General features: G+C 43.4%; 1 protein-coding gene across 2 annotated transcripts in view; it reads left to right on the forward strand.

Annotated features, from left to right (window-relative positions):
• The first annotated feature begins 2,368 nt into the window (after window positions 1–2,368).
• The window catches only part of LOC111840982 (butyrophilin subfamily 2 member A1-like), a 44,236-nt gene continuing 30,676 nt past the window's right edge, over window positions 2,369–15,928 (forward strand). For both annotated transcript variants that reach the window (XM_072718485.1, XM_072718486.1), the window contains exons 1-2: window positions 2,369–3,169; window positions 3,384–3,728. In XM_072718485.1, coding sequence (XP_072574586.1) covers window positions 3,109–3,169; window positions 3,384–3,728 — 406 coding nt within the window. In that variant the 5' untranslated portion in view covers window positions 2,369–3,108. The remainder of the gene's footprint in view (window positions 3,170–3,383; window positions 3,729–15,928) is intronic.

Below are 15,928 nucleotides of genomic sequence, written 5' to 3' on the forward strand. Positions count from 1 at the left end.
CCAAAGTAATAACGCATAGCCGGTACTACTTGTATGTTTAAAATCCCTCCGCGCCAACAAAGATTACCGTTTAAAAATGTTAATTTAAAACAAATATGCCAATAAAATGTTTCAAATTCATATTCATGTCCAGTTTTTTTTTCCTTATGTGGCAAGTAGCCATGTAATAAGCGGGATAATGTACAGGCAGCCGGTAGTTATCGCGAAATAAGCCTCTTCAGTGTGATACAAGACCCTCCGCTTCGCGTCGGGTCCTGATCACACTGTCGGGGCTTATTTCTGCGATAACTACCGGCTGCCTGTACATTATCCCTTACATATTGTATAAATCATTCAAACTGTGAAACTGAAGGTTGGAAAAAGTAAGTGAACCCCAAGCTAATGACTTTTTTAAAAGCTCATTGCAATGACAATTTAGCAAACCTGGAGTCCATTTAATGAAACTAGTTCAGAGGTGTGGCCTAGAATGACTTTGGTTGATAAAAACCACTGAAAAGGTTGAGTTTGGGCTTTTGACAAAAAGTATATCCAGATGGGAATCATGCCTCGCACAAAAGAGCTCTCTGTAGAGCTATGATCAACAATTAAGTTACATAAGGCTGGAAAGGGTTACAAAGTCATCTCAGATATTTTAGATATTCATCAGTCTACTGTTAGGCAAGTTGTCTATAAATGGAGACAATCTCGTATTGTGGCTACTCTGCCTAGAAGTGGGTGCCCTGCAATGATGACTCCAAGAGCACAACGCAAAGTCATCTTTGAAGTAAAGAAGAACCCTAGAGTGATAGCGAACGACTTGAAGAAGTCATTAGAACTGGCTAACATCTGTGTTCATGAATAAACAATACGCAAAACATTGAACAAGAAAGTGGTCCATGACAGAGCACCAAGATGGAAGCCACTGCTGTCAAAAAAGAACATTGCTGCACGCCTGAAGTTTGCAATAGAGCACTTGGACACTCCACAACGATACTGGGAAAATGTTTTGTGGGGTGATGAAACTAAAATTGAAATAATTGGGAGGCACAAGCAGAACTTCATTTGGTGTAAAAAGGGCACTGCATATCAACATAAAAACATCATCCCTACACTAAAGTATGGTGGAGGGAACATCATGATTTGGGCCTGCTTTGCTGCGTCAGGGCCTGGACAGCTGGCCATCAATGAGGGGAAAATTAATTCCTAAGTTTATCAACAAAATCTCCAGGATAATGTGAGGGTGTCTGTCCAACAACTGAAGCTCAGAAGAGGCTGGGTGATGCAACGGGACAGTGACCGCAAACATCGCAGCAAATCCACGGCACAATGGTTTCAGAAGAACCATTCAGGGGCCCAGTCAGAGCCCCGATCTCAATCCTATTGAGATGCTGTGGAATGACTTGAAGAGAGCAATGGACAGAAGACAACCAAAGAATATGGAAGAGTTAAGGCAGTTCTGCAGGGAAGAATGGGTTAAAAATCCCCCCCACACGATGTCCAGGTCTGATCTGCAGTTACAGGAAGCACCTGGTTGAAGTCATTGCTGCCAAAGGAGGGTCAACCAGTTATTAAACCTAAGGGTTCACTTACTTTTTCCACTACCACTGTGAATGCTGAATATGTTTGCATAATAAAGACATGAAAGAGTAGAACTTTTTGTGTTATTGGCTTAAGCTCATTGTGTATATCAGTACCTGTGACTTAGATGAAGATCAGACCACTTTTTATGACCAATTCATGCAGAAAACCACAAAATTCCAAGGGGTTCACATACTTTTACTTTGACTGTAGCTGCTGGAGTTCAGGATTAACCAACAGAGAGAGAGAGGGAGAGAGAGTGAGCGAGCTTTGTTGACAATACAGTGCCTCCCTGCATTACTACACCAAAGCTCCCTCCCCCTCCCTAAGAAGAAACATAAAAATAAACATTTTTCTCTTTCTGTTTGTCAGGCAATTCATCTCATTCCTTTGAAATGTCTGCTGCTATTTCCAAGGAAATCTTGTTCTGCTGAGGTCTTTGTACAATGCATGGCCCTTATCATACAGCTCAGCATGCGTCTCTATTTTAATTAACAATATAAGGTCCTTCTTTGAGAACCAGGCTTGCCTGCAGCGTCCACTTCCTCGTTGTCCTGTCTCCTTTCCCACGTTTTTTCGGCAACTGCGACAGAGGAAATGACATAGCGGGATGCTGTCCCGAGTGTGTGTAGGGGGAAAAGGGGAGTAAAAAATGCATACAAACGCTTTTTCAAAATGCACCGCAACGCAGTGGTAACGTCATACAGTACATTGCTTTCTATGCAATGCATGATTCTCTAGCGGATCGCAGAACGCGCACGTTGATGAAAATCGCAATGCAACGCGCATAGTGGTAATCAGCATTAAATTTAAGTTATCAATTTAATTAGCTACTCCACCGGCCCTCTAAACTGGAAAGCACTTTGGGTCAACTTTAAATGTGCTATATAAATAAATGACTTTATATCCTTTACCGTTTTCATTACTATGGAAGCCCGTTTCCGCCAGGTATTAAAAAAATATAAGCCACGGAATCTCGCAATTGCGACTTAGTAAGTCAGAATTCTGACTTTATATCTCGCAATTGCGACTTTATATCTCGCAATTGCGATTTAGTATCTCGAAACAAGTTTCTAGCTTTAATAACTTTTCACAGAAGTAAGGTGGGGCGTTTTTAATGACAGAATCGTGTTGTTCAGTACACAGACAACGATGCACAGCGATTATTTTTGCGCTTCAAACCATTTCGTGATTTGTGCAAAATCGTGTTAATAGCTAGTATTATAGGTGCTGTCAGCTGTAATGACATGGTGGTTTAGCATTTTGGGCTCATGGCGACTGATGCACACCCCTTTAATTGTTTCCCAGATTGCTTTACGTAAAATATATAGTATATTTTTTTTACTACTTGGCGGAAACGGGCTTCCATACTATGCAGATCCTGGTGTAAACTGAAAGTAAAAGTATCCTCAGAAACGCGCTTTTCCTGTAGGGATTTAACTGCGTTAGTAAAAGCGCATATATAGGCCTATGCTGTTCATAAAAAAAGAAAATACATGGCAAAATTAGTCCGTCACAGAAACAGTTATTAGTGTAAGAATAAAGGTTGTAATGCAGATCAAAAGTTTCAACATTATTTTGATTTTGTTAAAGTGCGTCGTTAACTCTGATGGTATGTACTTTTTAAACACAGTTTTATGTGTCTGCTAACTCGTATAATAATGTTGAAGAAATGTAATTGAGTTGTTCTTGTTCTGGGTGTACTAATTAATGTACCAGTATTTTCTTACCAAATATTCAAGTAACTGTGTTGCAATATATATTTCGCGCTTCTTATTTAATGCTTTCTGGTCATAAAGTGATTTTATCTCTTATCCCTGTGGTAGGTTTCCTGCTACACGGCTCTGCTGGTCCTCTAACAGCCCGGCTGGGAGGAGCTGTACTGCTGCCCTGCTTCGTGGACACACCCCTGCCTTTGGAGGAGCTGGAGGTGGACTGGAGAAGGACTGATTCAGACATCATCGTGCACCTATTCCAGGATGGTCAGAGCAGACCTGAATCACAGGGGGACGCCTACAGGGACAGAGCCCACTTCTTCTCTCAGGAAATCCCCAAAGGCAACTTCTCTCTGCTGCTTGAGGGTGTGAGGACTGCAGATGCAGGAGTGTACAAGTGTGTGGTTTATACAGAGCAGGAGCAACGTGAAACACGGTTGGAAATACAGGAAGCAGGCAAGTGAGCCTTTCTGTTTTATGGCTTAAGACACATGGACCCAGGGGCGTAGATTTCTTATTAACATTGGGGGAGGCGAGTATACAGTATATGTCGGGGTCAGATGTGTCACGTCACTGTGTGGTGCTATTTACGTTCGTCTTTTTATTCGTAAAGTATTGCTGCTTCAGTCACAATATATAAAGTGATATTTATTTTTCCATTTTTATTTTTATTCATCTTCACCTACATGACACTGTAAGTGCGGCAATGTCCCGCATTATATTTGCTGAATTTTCGAGAATTATTAAAATCATGCACAAATCGCGAGATTCCACCACGAATGTCAGGCCATGTAGCCTACTATTGAAAAATGACCTCACCTCAGGCTCCACTATGATGCCCCTGTCCCTCTCCTGAACCCTGTCTTCTCTCATAAACACATCGTAACCGAAAGAATCACTAGCACAACCACAAACCACATAAAATAGCGACTAGGAGATCTTCTCCTAGAGACCCATATAAATAAATATAGGGGATTTATTGACTCTCTTAGCAATTAAAGGGACTTTTTGACAGCACTGTTTATGAACTGAATGATTCTGAGTTAATGGTAACTATACCTCATTGGCCATGTTAATTCAAGAGAAGTTAAAGACAAAAAACATTTTCTATTGCATTCCACCATTTTAGATAATCTGTTAGTGATTACCCATTGGTTATGATAAATGAGGTCTGCAATGAGTTAAGTGTACAGACAAAGCTGTTCAGTGCGTTTCCACTCGCCGCTCTGTATGTTGTCTCTTTGCCTGCCAAGGCTTAAATTGGTTCCTCATTTGCATCTGCTTATTCAGATTTTCTGGTCCAACTTAAACGCTGCGCAGCTAAATGCAATGATGCGGGGGACTCATTTAGCGAGGCTTTCAGAACTTCATTTGGATTTCAATTAGTATTAACTGAACATGATAAAGTACATATCTGGGCAGTTTCAGTAACAGTATGTGTGTACTTTATTAGAAAATGAGTCAGTCGGGCTCATAGGACTTGATGTTACAATCCCTATATCCAGCACTTTCTTGATGTGTTGAATGAGGATGCGATTGTCACTTCATTGGGGTCATCAGGCGCTACGCTTCATCTGGGTTTCATCGATGGGCCCACGACATCTACAGGGCTCAACAGCAACACCCGGCGTCTTAGAGCATTAGAGCATTTAAATCCGTTGTTCCATGGATTTGGAGTCATGAATCAAAAGAAATCACATTAATTTGATACTACCTTACGGCCACAGCTCCGGTCAGCCGCCTCCACAATGGAGGCGCGGAACATGGCCCATTCGGACTCAATGTCCCCCGCCTCCCCCGGGACATGGGAAAAGTTCTGCCGGAGGTAGGAGTTGAAACTCCTCCTGACAGGGGATTCAGCCAGACGTTCCCAGCAGACCCTCACTATACGTTTGGGCCTGCCAGGCCTGGCCGGCTTCCTCCCCCACCAGCGGAGCCAACCCACCACCAGGTAGTGATCAGTTGACAGCTCCGCCCCTCTCTTCACCCGAGTGTCCAAGACATGCGGCCGCAAGTCCGACGACACGACTACAAAGTCGATCATCGAACTGCGACCTAGGGTGTCCTGGTGCCAAGTGCACATATGAACACCCTTATGCCTGAACATGGTGTTCATTATAGACAATTCGTGGCGAGCACAGAAGTCCAACAACAGAACACCACTCGGGTTCAGATCGGGGGGGCCGTTCCTCCCAATCACGCCACTCCAGGTCTCACTGTCATTGCCCACGTGAGCATTGAAGTCCCCCAGTAGAACAAGAGAGTCCCCGGAAGGAATGCTCTCCAACACCCCTTCCAGAGACTCTAAAAAGGGTGGGTACTCTGAACTGCCGCTCGGCGCATATGCGCAAACAACAGTCAGAACCCGTCCCCCCACCCGAAGGCGAAGGGAGGCTACCCTCTTGTCCACCGCGGTAAACCCCAATGTACAGGCGCCCAGCCAGGGGGCAATAAGTATGGCCACCCCCGCTCGGCGCCTCTCCCCGCAGGCAACTCCAGAGTGGAATAGGGTCCAACCACCTTCAAGGAGACTGGTTCCAGAGCCCAAGCCGTGCGTCGAGGTGAGCCCGACTATGTCTAGCCGGAATTTCTCAACCTCGCGCACCAGCTCAGGCTCCTTCCCCATCAGAGAGGTGACATTCCATGTCCCAAGAGCTAGCTTCTGCAGCCGAGGATCAGACCGCCAAGGTCCCCGCCTTCGACCACTGCCCAGCTCACAATGCACCCGACCCCTATGGCCCCTCCTACGGGTGGTGAGCCCATTGGAAGGGGGACCCCCATGGGTATAGGCCTGGCCACCAGGCGCTCGCCATCGAGCCCCACCCCCAGGCCTGGCTCCAGGGGGGGGCCCCAGTGACCTGCGTCCGGGCAAGGGAAAACGTGTTTCCAATATTTTCTTCATCATATGGGGTCTTTTGAGCCGAACTTCGTCTGGTTCCTCACCCCGGACCTGTTTGCCTTGGGTGAACCTACCAGGGGCATAAAGCCCCAGGCAACTTAGCTCCTGGGATCACTGGAACACGCAAACCCCTCCACCACGATAAGGTGTCGGCTCCAGGAGGGATTGTTTTGACTGAAGGGGCTGTTTTGTAACGCCAGGCGACGTCTTTTTTTTGACGTCTAATGAACGTCTAGTGTTGACGTCCATGGGACCTCCGTCAATATAATAAAAATAACAAAACAAAATATTTCTATACAATGTTCTATAGTATGTGTAAGGCTAAAGAATATTTTTGTTCATCTACAGAATAATATGCTATAGAGATGGACAGAGATACTTCAGAATTGGGAGCATGGCTGGATCTAGAAGTGGACGGGAGGGGGGGCAATGCCCACCCAAATTTCTGCCCTGCCCACCCAATTGGTCAACTTTAGCCTACGCCATCTGAATCACATTTATTTCATTCTTCCCATCAGATATTCTTCTGCAGAGCGTTTGTAGTAGCCAATGAAAGTGGAGGAGGAATGTTACCATATTCTTATTAAAGCTTCTTGTTAAAATGTATCTTTTCCCACTGCGCAAAGTGACGTCAGAAATACGTCTTTTATATGTCGTTTTTGGACGTCCAATTTTGGTCCACTGAAGGGGTTGTTTTGTAACGCCAGGCGATGTCTTTTTTTTGACGTCTAATGAACGTCTAGTGTTGACGTCCATGGGACCTCCGTGTATGGACTATTTATAGTCCAAATGTGGTCGCTGTGGCCGTTTTTTCAACGTCAAACTTAGACTCATTTTAGACATCGTTTTTATACTGCTTCTATAGGCTCTGTAGTCCCATGTTTCCAGAGGGTGGAGGACATATTTTCTATAGGCCACCAGTTAATTGTTAGCTTTGTTTACACCTTTGTATGCGTCTCCAGTTATCTGTGGCTGAGACAATCAAATGAACTTATTGGAAAATGATCTGGAACAGTATGCCACCTTCTGAAATGGGACTAGATCATATTCCAATAACTTAATTTGACTGTCTCAGATAACTGGAGACGCATACAAAGTTGTAGTGCATTTCCAGTTCAAACTACCTGTTAAACTACAGTAAAATTAACTGGTTCTGAAAACATGTCCTCCACCCTCTTGAAACATGGGTAAGTTATACACGTGATTTATTTGTAAACCTAACTCAATTCCCCCATTTAAACCTCGATTAAAAAATACTAATAATAATAAAACAAACAGGGCTGCTGGTTGTATATGTATATTTATTTCAGAAAGAACATGAGGAAAAACAATTCTTGTTCAAAGTCCTATATGTTGGGCTTATCAGTCCTGACTGAATCCTCCACCTCCATGTCTTTGAGGAGCATGTTTGAGGTGTTCTGAAACATTCATCTTAATGAATTCTTCAGTGGCGGCCTCATCAAATGTCATGACTCCTTCTGCACAAGCAGAAAAAGACAAATGATTTAGATATATGCAAAGGCGATCTGCATTCACACACACCCAACATTTGCGAAAATGTTTCCTGTTCATCAACTACCATTAATGAATTAATACAAAACCATCTCAGCAACTGATGATAGCCATGGTAGACAGTTGGCATAGTTTTTTTAAATATCAGCAGGGAAGGCAATATTTTGTGTAAAGTCATTATTTACAGATTGGTCAACATGAAACTTGGGCTGACCTTGTATAGCTCGATAAACTTTTGTTCCTTCCAAAGGCTTTTTGCCCCTTTTTCCTTTGCCCTTCATATTAAACTTTGCCATCAGGCCGTTAGTGTCTTCACTAACGGCCTATAGAAAAACAAATTTCAATTAATGTGAAGGATATATGTAGGAATAAAATTACACATGTAATAAACCCTTTATAATAGTTAATCAGTGGGTGGTCCTCCTTTTATCCCTCTACTAATCCCCTTGTCAATCACAGCTGGTCTATAATCTCACAATGCATTTGGTTGTGAACTTGTCAGAATAGGTAAAAACTAAGTGAAAACACATGTTCAGAAAGAAGGCACATGAAAACATGCAGTCTAGTCCACACCCAGGAAAAAAAAAATTGTTGTAGATACCTGTCCAACACTTTCTGGACACAGTCCTTGGAGTTCCGCCCACCGATTTTTGAAATTTGCCGCACCTGTTGGAATAAGTTCATAATAAAGTTGACTGACAATTCCCAGAGGAATGTCTTGATGCATGCTCAATCATTCAGGTAAGGAAATCCCAAAAAGTTGATTCTGTTCATCTGGATATAGCGTTTTCAGTGGGAGAAATGTGTCCTCACTCATCCAAGTGACTTCTTCAGTATCAGACTTCTTCAGTCTTCAGTCTCAGACTGGACGTAGCATTTCAGTGGGAGAAACCTTTTGTCAGATGAAGTGAATCAACTTTTTGGGATTCCCAGAGGAATTTAACAGTGTGCGAGTGCACTGCATTGTTTTATACTAGGCTATCCATTACTTTTAGACTTGTAAAACCTATACCAGGGTATTGAAGGCCTGTGCATCAGAGAGTTGTTGCTCCTGTAATTCAAAATCCTCCATGGTGTCAATCCTCCGAATATGGACAGCTGAAGAGGCAGGCTGTGTTTCCTTCAGGCGATGGCGAATGTCTACCAGTAAAGTCAGGACCTTTTTTTGGTACACTGAAATAAACACATTTGTTGATGATTACAATGGTTACCTCTAATTAGAATAGCAAGGTTAGCTAGGTCACAAGTGTTTTTGTAATCAGATTCAGTGTTTGTTATTAGTACAGTAGTGTTGCAGGAAGAAACATAAAAGTCCAAACAAATGTCAGACATGATGAAAACCAAGCCACAGCTATAATTAAAAAGCAGTTTCTGTGGACAGAGAGAACAGTGCAGTAAAAAAGAAGGTGGTACTATTAAGTCTCTCTCTTGCTCAGTGTCCGGTCATCTCACACTGCTAATAGATCAATACTTACCATCCCAAGGTAATGGGAAAGTCCATCTCCCACTCTCAGTCACTGCATCTGCACCACAGAAAATCTGTTTTAGAAGTTACCAAATGATAAAACTTTCAACAGATTTATTAGAAGAGAAATAATAAATCTGCAATACTGTAACGATTAGAGATACATCTGTTAAATTCACTGAATTGAAAAGGGCAAGTTAATATTATCACCTGAATAGCAAAATAATCCTGTTTGACTGTAGTGTGAACGCAGCCGACAACTCACCATGCGAAGGTCTGTCATATGGGGGGCTGCTAAGATCACTGTACCGTGATCTTTCACCATGTCTGGATCTGGCCAGGGGCCCGGAGACATCATTACTGAATCGGTCATCACATCTAGAGGCATCACTGTGGCATGACCTGTCATGTCAAGTCAAAGTCAAAGTCAAAGTCAGCTTTATTGTCAATTCCTTCTCATGCACTGGACATGCAAAGGAATCGAAATTGCGTTTCTCACTGTCCCATGCGCAGACAAGACAAAAGACATGACAGGATAGGACAAACAGTGAAGTGCACAAGCACAACAAAAAACACATCCTAAGTACTGAGTAACAGTATATAAAGTGTATAAAGTATAAAGTGCAGGCAGCTTAAGGCATATACCGTTGGTACTGAGAGAGATATATAAAGTGTTTCCAGTTTTGTAAAAGTGTTTCTGTGCAGAGAAATTCAATAATAGTAGTGCTAGTAATAGTAATAGCAGCTGTAATAGTAATAGTAATAATAATGATGATACAACAATAATAATATAATAATAATAATAATAATAATAATAATAATAATAATAATAATAGTAGTAGCCGATTGTGCAATTTGTATACTTCAGAGGTAGTTCAGAGGTAGTTTCAGTCGGGGGAGAGAGTTTAGTAGTCTCACAGCCTGGTGGATGAAGCTGTTGCTGAGTCTGGTAGTGCGGGAGCGGAGGCTCCTATATCTCCTTCCAGAGGGCAGGGGGCTGAACAGTTCGTGTGCAGGGTGGCTTGCATCGCTCACAATTGTGATGGCTTTTCGGGTGAGGCGGGTGGTGTATATATCTTTCAGGGAGGGGAGTGGTGCACCAATGATCCTCTCAGCTGTGCTCACAATGCGCTGTAGGGCTTTCCTGTTGTATTCAGTGCAGCTCCCACCCCACACAGTGATGCAGCTGGAAAGGACGCTCTCAATGGTTCCTCTGTAAAAGATGGTCATGATGGGTGGTGGAGCTCTTGCCTTCTTGAGTTTGCGCAGGAAGTAGAGGCGCTGCTGGGTTTTCTTTGCCAGTGTTGCAGTGTTGGTTGTCCAGGAGAGGTCTTCACTGATGTGCACCCCCAGGAATTTGGTGCTCCTTACTCTCTCCACAGCAGCACCGTCGATGGTCAGTGGCAGATGTTGGGTGTGGTCTCTCTGGAAGTTGACAACAATCTCCTTGGTCTTGCTTACATTCAGCAGGAGGTTGTTGTTCTTGCACCATGTGGTCAGAAGATCGACCTCTTCCCTGTAGCAAGTCTCATTGCCCTTGGTGATGAGCCCCACCAGAGTTGTGTCGTCCGCAAACTTCACAAGGTGATTGGAGCTGTAGGTTGGTGTGCAGTCGTGTGTCAGCAGGCTGAAGAGCAGAGGACTGAGCACACAGCCTTGTGGGACTCCTGTGCTCAGAGTGATGCTGCTCGAGGTGTTGTTGCCGACGCGTACTGCCTGTGACCTTTGGCTGAGAAAGTCTAGCAGCCAGTTGCAGAGGGAGGTGCTGAGGCCCAGTTTGGCAAGTTTGCAGATGAGTTGTTGTGGTATTATGGTGTTGAATGCTGAACTGAAATCTAAGAACAGCATTCTCACATATGAATCTTTCCTGTCCAGGTGAGTGAGAGCTGGGTGGAGGACAGAGCAGATTGCATCCTCTGTGGATCGTTTAGCTCTGTAAGCGAACTGGAAGGGGTCCAGGGTGGGGGAGAGGATGGATTTGATGTGTGACATGACTAGCCGTTCGAAGCACTTCATAATGATGGGCGTCAGTGCCACAGGACGGTAGTCATTGAAGCAGGATGGTGATGATTTCTTTGGCACAGGTATGATGGTGGCAGCTTTGAAACATGATGGTACAATGGCTTGCTTCAGGGAGGTGTTAAAGATGTTTGTAAAGACATCCTTCAGCTCCTCTGCACAGTCCTTCAGCACTCTACCAGGGATGTTGTCTGGTCCTGCTGCTTTCCGGGTGTTGATGGTGGAGAAAGTCTTTCCCACGCTGGCAGCAGACAGGTACAGAGTCTGGTCATGCGGAGGCAGTGGGGTTTTCTGTGGTCGGGTGTTGTTATTTGCTTCAAAGCGTGCAAAGAAGTTGTTCAGGTTATTTAGCAGAGAGGTGTCGCTCTCACAGCTCCGTGGCGCTGGCTTGTAGTCCGTGATGGCCTGAATGCCCTGCCATAGGCTCTGTGTATCTCTGCTGTTCCTGAAATGGGAGGTTATCTGGTGTGTGTACTCTTTTTTTGCTTTCCTGATGCCCCGAGACAGGTTTGCTCTTGCTGTTCTCAGGTCAGATTCATCCCCCGTTCTGAAGGCGTTGTCTCTGGTCCTCAGCAACCGGTGGACTTCCCCTGTCAGCCATGGCTTCTGGTTAGCCCGAGTGGTGATGCTTTTCATGTGGGTCACATCATCGATGCATTTAGTAATGTAGGAGATCACTGTCTGTGTACTCCTCGATATCTGTGCTGTTGTAAGTGGCTGACTGTACAAGATACAAGATATTTGTCACATACGGTTATACAAAGTAATACAGCAGTGATATGACTGTGTGCCTCAAACCTTCTCTGTGCCGTGACCCGTCATGTCTGGACCTGATGGTGTGGCTGGAACCATCACTGTGCCAGGACTTGGATTTGGACCTGGACCTGTTTCTGTAGATATTACTGTGTCTGGACCCGATGGTGTGGCTGGAACCATCACTGTGCCAGGACTTGGATTTGGACCTGGATCTGTTTCTGGAGATATTGGTGTGGCTGGAACCATCACTGTGGCAGGACTTGGACCTGGATCTGTTTCTGGAGATATCACTGTGTCTGGACCTGATGCTGGATCCCCTGCTGGACCTAGTATCATTTAAATTTAATCACTTGGCCATACCTTTATGACAGACAACATGCCATTTTAACACTGGAACAGTCTAACCCCTACTGGTTGGCCAAAAATAAGGGCTAGAGACCAACCAGTAGAATCCAGCCACAAATGATGCTGTGCCTTGTCCTTCTTTACCTGGAGCGATAGTCATCCCTCACACGACCTCTTGCTGCATGTTGAGATCCTGAAAAACAAAAAGAATGTTCTTACATTTCATAAGGCCTGATAAAATACAAAAGTGACTGTTTAAAGTGTGATGCGATGAATACTCACTGGGTGTTGATAGGTCTCTGCGCTGAGGTGATGTGCTTGCATCTGGAGATAAGAAAAAACAAAGAATATTCAGATGTACAATTGTTGAAATTAAACAAAACGGTAAGCACTGGCACACTCTGCTACTCTATAGGCCCTTTCACATAGGACGGCATGTGCTGCGCTGACCGCTAGCTAGCGAAGGACCCAAAATTTGTGTTGCGCTGGCCGCTGCACTCTGCTTGTACGTCTTTTTTTTTTTTGCAGCCGCTCTACGTGTACTAGATGCTCCTGCTCCTTGTCATTTCAAAACATGCATCTCTCTGACTTTGTATTCTCTACGAGTGTGTTGTATTATGTTCAAATGTTTAATAAAAAAATGTATCACTCATTCATAAAGAAGAACGCTTTGCAACTATCCCGACTAATGAAGTGTGTGTCATTTCCACAACACTTTGCTTGGCTCGGCCGGAAACTTATTGCGCGGTGCATGCAATTGAAATGAATGGGTTACAGAGCGCAGCGATGTGCGTACTGCGTCCTATGTGGAAGGGCCTTAAGACAGACAAGTCTGAAACATTTGATTGAGCCTGTAACTATTGTCTTGTGTGTAAAAGAGATCATTACCAAACTTGATTCAAAAGCAGTGACTAACACTTTGTCTAGAATAGACTTTTGACCTTGTTGGTGCAATGGATAGAGTGAATACTCACTGGACATTTCCTGTCATGTGGTATATACTAAAATAATTAAACACTTGAGTCATTACTATGCTTATTTCACAACCAGTGAGAAACTACCTGTCTTGAACAAACTATGACTTTGTGTAGTGGGATGGTTGGTGTAAGGGGAGAATTAAATACTCACGAGGAGTGGACATTTCACCACCTTGGAGATTGTCCACATGCTCAGCTTGGACAGACATGGCTTCATTTTCAGAGGCTGAAACACATCAATCAGCCTGTGACTCATGTAGTACACAACACATTACCATACTTCTTAAGTTGTCACCAGTACACACAAGTATTGTGTAACATGTTGCTGTCAATGTGCTGCAGCTTCTTTGGTGCAGTAGGGAAGGTGGGTAGCTTGACACCTATACAGAGGTAATACAGTAAAAATAAGTATATCCAGCTTCAAAAAAATTATCATAATCTTAAAGAATTTGATTTATTTTGAGACTGGAATTATAAACTTAGTAGAAAAAACCCATTACCCCTGACACCCTCCTCATCCTCATCTGTTAATTCTGCAAAAAACATTTATACATTTGAAATATAAAATCGGTTCACGATAATTTTAGACATTGATGTTTATAAAATATTTGACGATGAGAAACATACCATTTGTAACAAAACCCTCCGGAATTCCTTTTTTAGTGCGTTTCCTCGTCGATCTAATCACCTCCTCATTGTCCTCCTCCTCTGCCTGACTGGTCAGGTTGTAGGTGTCACATTCACGACGTTTATCTAGAAGTTAGACAATTCAGCTTAAAACAAACAAAACAAAGAAAAAAAAAATCAGTCATATTCTGACTTAGAAATACAGTGAATTTGTTGTTCATCCAAGCAAAACTTGCCTGAAGAAATTTTTATTTTGATTAAAGAGAATGTCATCCAGTCATCCTGGGGGTTCTCTTTGTCCTTTATAGCTTTTTCTGTTTTTGTGGTGCTCATTTTACGTGGCCATCTGACGGTTTTCTTTTTCCGGTCGATCCAATTGTCAGGAACTACAACATCTTCCTCTCGGTCACCCTCCCTCCAAACAGCCCTCGTGTACATGACCTGGAAAGGACAGAATATGCATGTTACTTTAGGTTTTTAACATTTTAGTTTAGCTTGCGCATTGATTAGACCAGTGGTTCTCAAACTTTTTAAGTTCAAAGACTCTCATAACTCCGAATGTACAACTGGAACCAAGTGGACCACTTATGGTACCATTAGTACTGTAAATTGTCAAAGTTACAGACCTGTAAGTATCCAATTTAGAACCCAATGCATTATGAGAGGACCTGGAACCCATTTTGAGTACCACTGTAGAGACAACACGGAGCTGGAGGTGACAGAAATGAATAAGCAAATGAATAAGTGAGTGACTAATGACTACATTAGAGAGGCAGCCCAGGTTAAGTTAACGGATAAAGCAAGAGAGGAGCGGTTAAGAGGGTTTGGACACGCAGAGAAGAGCAATGAGGGTTACATTGAGAGAAGGATATTGTGGCAAGAGGAAAGAGAGAGAGGGGCCCGGGGAGATTTACGAATGTAGTGAGAAAGGACATGCAGGAGTCACCACAAAAGATACAGAAAACAAACAGATGTAAACAAGTGTTCTACTTTGATGATCCCTGGTGGAATCTAGCTAAAAGAATAAGATAATTCAACCTTAATATGTGTGTTCCAGACCATGGCGAAGAGGTATGAGGACAAAACCACCAGCTTCTTGTGGGAGGCAGGCGACCTTCCAGAACAGATCCCTTTCTCGCAGTAGTGCATTTTTCATCCTGACATGACCAAAAAATACACTATATTCAGAAGTCCAGAGCTACATGGTTGGTAAAATAATGGTGAAGTGTGACACTGGCGCAGAATTTCACAAGCAAAAGTCCCATCTGCATTTTTCTGTCGAACAAAAGCAAAGCTGTCGTCTCTCAAAAGAAAACAACTGTCCCTTTCTTTAACAGAAACAAACACTTTCGGGTGTATTTGGCTGTTGTCCACTTCTGAATGTTCGATTTCAGTTAAACGCCTGGTTACTTGCTCCAGGGGACTTCTCCCACTCCTCACATGTTTCTTTATTTGTTGCAGATAGTTTTCAAATGGGAAACAGGAAATGTCATTTAAGGAACAGTTGAAGTGGCTGGCATCCTCATGGAGATGAATTAGTCCATGTACATTGTATACAGGAAAGGTCTTGCCATACAGGTCTGCACAGCACATGACAAAATGTTTGATTAGTTCGTGAGCATATTGGAGATAGGCATTTCGAATCCGCTCATCTGACTCCAGCATTATCGATATGGATACAGTCAAGGACAAGAAATGTTTGTATCTTTCAGGGGACAACACAGTTTTCAATACCACAGGCCCTGTGTATAGCAAAAACTGCCGTAGTTCAGTGGCTTTCCACCTATCAATTTCATGTAAACCCCGCGGTTGTCGAGCAAATTCACTTGGCATTTTCCCTCTTAGTGCAATTAGTTCTTGAGAAATTGCATCCTTTTGCCTCACAGATAAACGACAGACTTTTGGGCCACGAGTCAAGTAAATTAACAAGCGCCTAACTACTCCCAAGCAGACGATATGCATATAATCTAAGACAAATGAGCTAACACAAGGAATTCCTGCAGCAATGAAGGGGCTGATACCAGTTTGGTGCTTACTGTACTCCACTCTGAAGAAA

This window comes from Paramormyrops kingsleyae, chromosome 12 (assembly GCF_048594095.1).
Source record: "Paramormyrops kingsleyae isolate MSU_618 chromosome 12, PKINGS_0.4, whole genome shotgun sequence".
NCBI classification, from domain to species: domain Eukaryota; kingdom Metazoa; phylum Chordata; class Actinopteri; order Osteoglossiformes; family Mormyridae; genus Paramormyrops; species Paramormyrops kingsleyae.